The sequence below is a fragment of the Oreochromis aureus genome, linkage group 7 (assembly GCF_013358895.1).
Source record: "Oreochromis aureus strain Israel breed Guangdong linkage group 7, ZZ_aureus, whole genome shotgun sequence".
NCBI lineage: Eukaryota > Metazoa > Chordata > Actinopteri > Cichliformes > Cichlidae > Oreochromis > Oreochromis aureus.
The window spans coordinates 51,817,861-51,822,465 of record NC_052948.1 but is presented as its reverse complement, the minus strand read 5'-3'; the positions used below and the strand labels follow the sequence as shown (position 1 = coordinate 51,822,465).

The following is a 4,605-nucleotide window of genomic DNA, read 5'->3' as shown; positions in this document are numbered from 1 at the left end:
TTTGACACGGCATATTCTAGAGGTCGGATGATTTGAGGTGGGCCAGAGGGGAGGATGGCCGAGCAACAGTTTGAGTTATGATGAGGCAATTTTAATGAGGTTGTGCTCCATGCACGAAAAAAGCCCCTGTTGACTCTTTTCTGTTTCAGCACAGGGAATGAAACACTACTTTCCCATTTTTCTCTGGTACCAAAAGTTAATTGAAAACATTTCAGGGTAATGTATTGTCGGGGGCCTCCGTATGACTCGCATCCCTTCATTATCCCCAACAATAATAAAAAGGCATTACAATTATTAATGGTTGGATTGGAGGCCTGCTCTCTTAAAGTGCCCGTACCAGCCTTTTTCTTTTCATAACAAAGACCCAGAAAGGCCCCTTCTGCATAACTTTTTTTTTAACAGTTACGACCTTTCTAGGATTTATTATTTGGGTTATTCTGTTTACAGCTGTCAGTTAACAGCTGATGTTTTCCACAGTGTAGTCAGTGTACAAAACTGAAGGAATTTATCCTCCCAGCCTCTGACAGAAGTTGGAGACAATGACTATATACTTATTTATAAGTAAACCAAAACAGATGAAGAACTGTTAACAGAGCGTCAGCAGGAATTAGACTGAGCCATGAAGCTAAACTCTCTCACATAACCCCTCTCTCTTCTTCTGAGGTAGCTGCCTCTTCATGCTCCCCCCACTCCCAAACACTAGGACAGAGTGAATGAAGTGCAACTCGTATTGTGCCAGAGCACCATTGTGTGAGTGTGTGTGTGTGTGTGTGGGGGGGGGTTGTCTCTGCATAATAGAGGTGCCACTTGACTTTTCTTTAATCAATGGGCCCATCTCGTTTTCTTTAAAAGCAAAATGGCTGCCATTATTGGTTTCAAAGCATCAGAAGGAGGGGACACTGGCTGTTTCGAGCTGACTGACTCATTGCATGAGTCACATACATGTAGACAGACAGCATGTGTCACTGCTATCACTGATTAAAAACTATATATTAGACATCTAAATCCAAAACACAGTTGTCACAAACAATTCAATGACTCTGGGCAACATCATTGCGACACAGTACACATATTACTATATGGATTTTTACGGGTCATTATGATACCACTGAGCTTTTAATCTGGGTTAAGTTAGCTCTAAATTTTGCTCTATCTGTTCAGAGTGGTACCAACACTTAATATTGCAACTCAGGTATGGTTTAAATAGCAAAAAAATACCAGTAGTGTAAATGGAGACAAATGAATGAATGAAATGATTACTTGCAACACTGCAGATCAGAATGAAAACCATAAATCGTGTTATTTTATGTTATAAAATAAAACAGAATACTGTGAATAAACCACTTCAGCATTCTCCTCTGATGAATACACACAACGCCAAACCTATCCTTATATACTAGAGAAATAAACACGGAAGTCCAAAGATAAAAATAGTTTTAAAAATGCTATTTATTTAATGTGCATGTACATTCAAAGGTCTGTGTTCATAATGGGCACTTAATATCTTCATTCACCCAAACACAGACACGTTGTCTTATAATCAGTGTGCCTTTGTTAAGACTTTGGACAAACACACAGGGTGAAGATAAACAAACCGACTGAATGCTTCTCCACAAATCCCAAGGAGGAGGGTTTTAGCCTTCTCCAGTCTGTTTGAGTTTGGAATTAACACTTTATACCTTAAGCAAACACCATGTTTTCAAGGTCAAGAGATTCTTTACACAGATTCATTTTCCGCCTTGGGATTTAAACACATTTTAGTGGTTTTAATCAACTTTGGGGTATTTTTTAAGTGAAAGTATTGTAGAGCTTTCACAGTCTTGCTGGTGAATAAAAACGACCTTGAGGCATTTTTGCTTTCTTTTCTTTTGTTTTGGAATTTAATGAAGCACATTTCCTTCCTCTGTGGTGATAATGCAGTACAAGACTTTCTTTTAGATACAGTGCAAAATCTCATGTTCTCTCTCTCTCTATATATAACACCCAAACAAGTATTTAGACAAAAATATTTTTACAATATACTATACAATTTATATTTATGTATACCAACATAAAAAAATAGCTTCCTTTAACATTATAAGATGTTTTTTTAAATGTATAATTGAAATATAACTACTATCTGATCCACAATAGTGACTGACAAACATCATAAGCACTGTTTTTAAATACATTGTTGTAGACATGAAGTAGAAGTTTTTGGTTGAATTATAAAATAGAATGTGCTGATTAGAAGAACGCTGATTTTTAGTTTGGTGGCTGTTTCTGGTGTCCATTCCCACGGGTTAGGCTCCTGTCTGGTCTAACTGTCCCCGATAGTAGGCACTTTTTTTCTCCTTTCAGATAATTTTGGCTAAAACCAGAATGGTAGTCAGAGTATTGAACACAGCAGTCTGAAAATGTGCGATGTCACTTGAGTTTTCCACATATGGCTCATCCTCCAGATCCATATAATCATTCTCAGGGTCCTCCTCGGAGTCTGAGAAGCCGCTTCCCGCGTACCTGTCACTGGAGTCGGAGCAGAAAGTTTTCATGCTGACTTTGATGTACTCACATATGTTCCTCTCGGTGCCGTCACACACACAGGTGTCCAGCTGCTGCGCTTTAGGTATGGAACGCATGTTGGCTATCACTTTGCGACACGCATCCGAGCACCTTTCTCCACCGAAAAGTTTGCGGCAGTGATATAAATAATCCCCCATGGCAGAGCTGCAGTGCGGGTCCATTTCACACTGCAGCCGGGCCTCGGTGCAGCCCATGGTGCTAGTCCGCGGCAGGCACGGCTCGATGGTCCGTTTGGTGTTTCTGCAGTTCGGGTCCTGGGCGCAGTCGCAGTCCTCCAGAGCCGGGCCGCTCCGGGTTAAATTGAGCTGAATCAATGAGGACACGCAGTGACTGGGACACTTTTTGCGTTCCCCGCTCAAAACAGACGCGCAGGCATAGATGTACTGATCGTAGGCGTAATGGCACTCTGGCTCTGCGTGACACTTCAGGATGGCTTTCCAGCAGACCAGTCGGTGGCTGTGGTTGGGAGATCCGACACAGAGACCGAGGATTAGGATCAACACGCCGTATATGAAAACCGCTGTTCGCTCCATCAATGAGGCACGACTTCCCATTTCCTCCGAGAATGAATCTTAGAAAAGCGTTACTCCATCCTGTCGCATCAACAGTTCAGAGAGCTACTCCCTGATGCTTTTAGATCACGTCACAAGTCGGTGACTTGAAGTTAGCGGGGCGCCACAAAGTAGGCACAACAAGCGCATCACGTTAAGATCCAAGTTCCAAAATCCATAACAAAGTTCCACTTTCCCCCCCTTCCTGTCCGTGCGGTTCCTCTGTAGTGGCTTCACGTTTGCATCTGTCGTCCACAAAACAAAAAGGTTTTGGTGAAGTTTACAAGGGGAAAAAAGGAAAAGAAAAAAGAAAGACCTACATCGCTTATTTTTTCCACATGCAACTGGGCATAGTCGATCCTAATCTCACTCTTTTCACTATTAATCCACATCCAGCTGCAGCCGCTTTGAAATGCGGGCTGTGTAGTTGTGGGGTGACTAGGTTCCGCAGGGACCGCGTCCCATTGGTCCGATAAACTGTTATGATTCCCTCGTCACACGCGGTCGTGACGCAGACCGCTGAAGACCGTAATTGATGTATGTGGAGGAAACTTTTACACGTTTGTCATCTCGTTGTGATGAAATGAGTACTGTGCAATACTGCAAATTTTGGAATGATACAAAGTAAATACGTGCTGAGTTTTAACCTATAAAGGCAGCCTTCTTAGGGAAGATCAGCCTGTCGTGATTTAAATAGAGATGAATCTTCAACATTTTAATGATACTTTGCATAATAACAAATCAACACAACAAAACCTAGTGCATATTTGAGGTATATTTTTTCACCCCTCCCCCCACACACAATTTAAGACAATTCAGTGTTTCTACATACTGAACTTAGACGATAGAAACAAAGTATCGATACTATCGCGCCAGTATCGATCTGATACCAGCGTTGGTATCGATACTATTCATGTTTGGATCCATCCGCCTACCTCTAGTGAAAATTCTTATAAGGGTAAATATTTGCCCATTTGTGTTTTAGGACACCACATGTTGCAGTTATTACAGAAATTATGTTCTCTGCGCTTTCTGCACTAATGTCTTGCTTTGGAGCCTTAAATTACCCTGGATCAAAATCAGAATTTAAAATATGCATAATTCACAGTCCTTCAAAACTGCTCATCCCTGCGATGAGACTTGGGTACAATGAAGCAGAATTTCTTTGGAAAACTTTGGAGTTCTGCAGCCTCCCTGCAGGCAGAAACAACAGCTGTTAAAACACATGCAGCACTCCTGTCTTACACTTTCCATCATAAAACAAGCACGGAGTCCATATGATACACCATACCCAAGAGTTCTGTACAAACACATTCACACGCGTTAGTAATAACATTACAGCTCAGAGACTTTAGAACTATGGTTTCCACATATGAAGCTGGGAAAGTACCAGATGCCTCCACAGCAAAAAAAAAAAAAAAAGTAAAAGAAAAAAATTAGATATGGCTCTTTTTGTTTCAACAGTCCATCCTGTGCAAGTGTAAGCAAGTAG

General features: G+C 41.3%; 1 protein-coding gene across 1 annotated transcript; it reads right to left on the bottom strand.

Moving 5' to 3' along the window:
• Positions 1-1,431: 1,431 nt before the first annotated feature.
• Positions 1,432-3,638, bottom strand: LOC116316127 (growth arrest-specific protein 1-like). Its single transcript, XM_031734628.2, has one exon. It carries the CDS (start codon positions 3,114-3,116, stop codon positions 2,337-2,339), a length of 780 nt encoding a protein of 259 aa, XP_031590488.1. The 5' UTR covers positions 3,117-3,638; the 3' UTR covers positions 1,432-2,336.
• Positions 3,639-4,605: the final 967 nt, after the last annotated feature.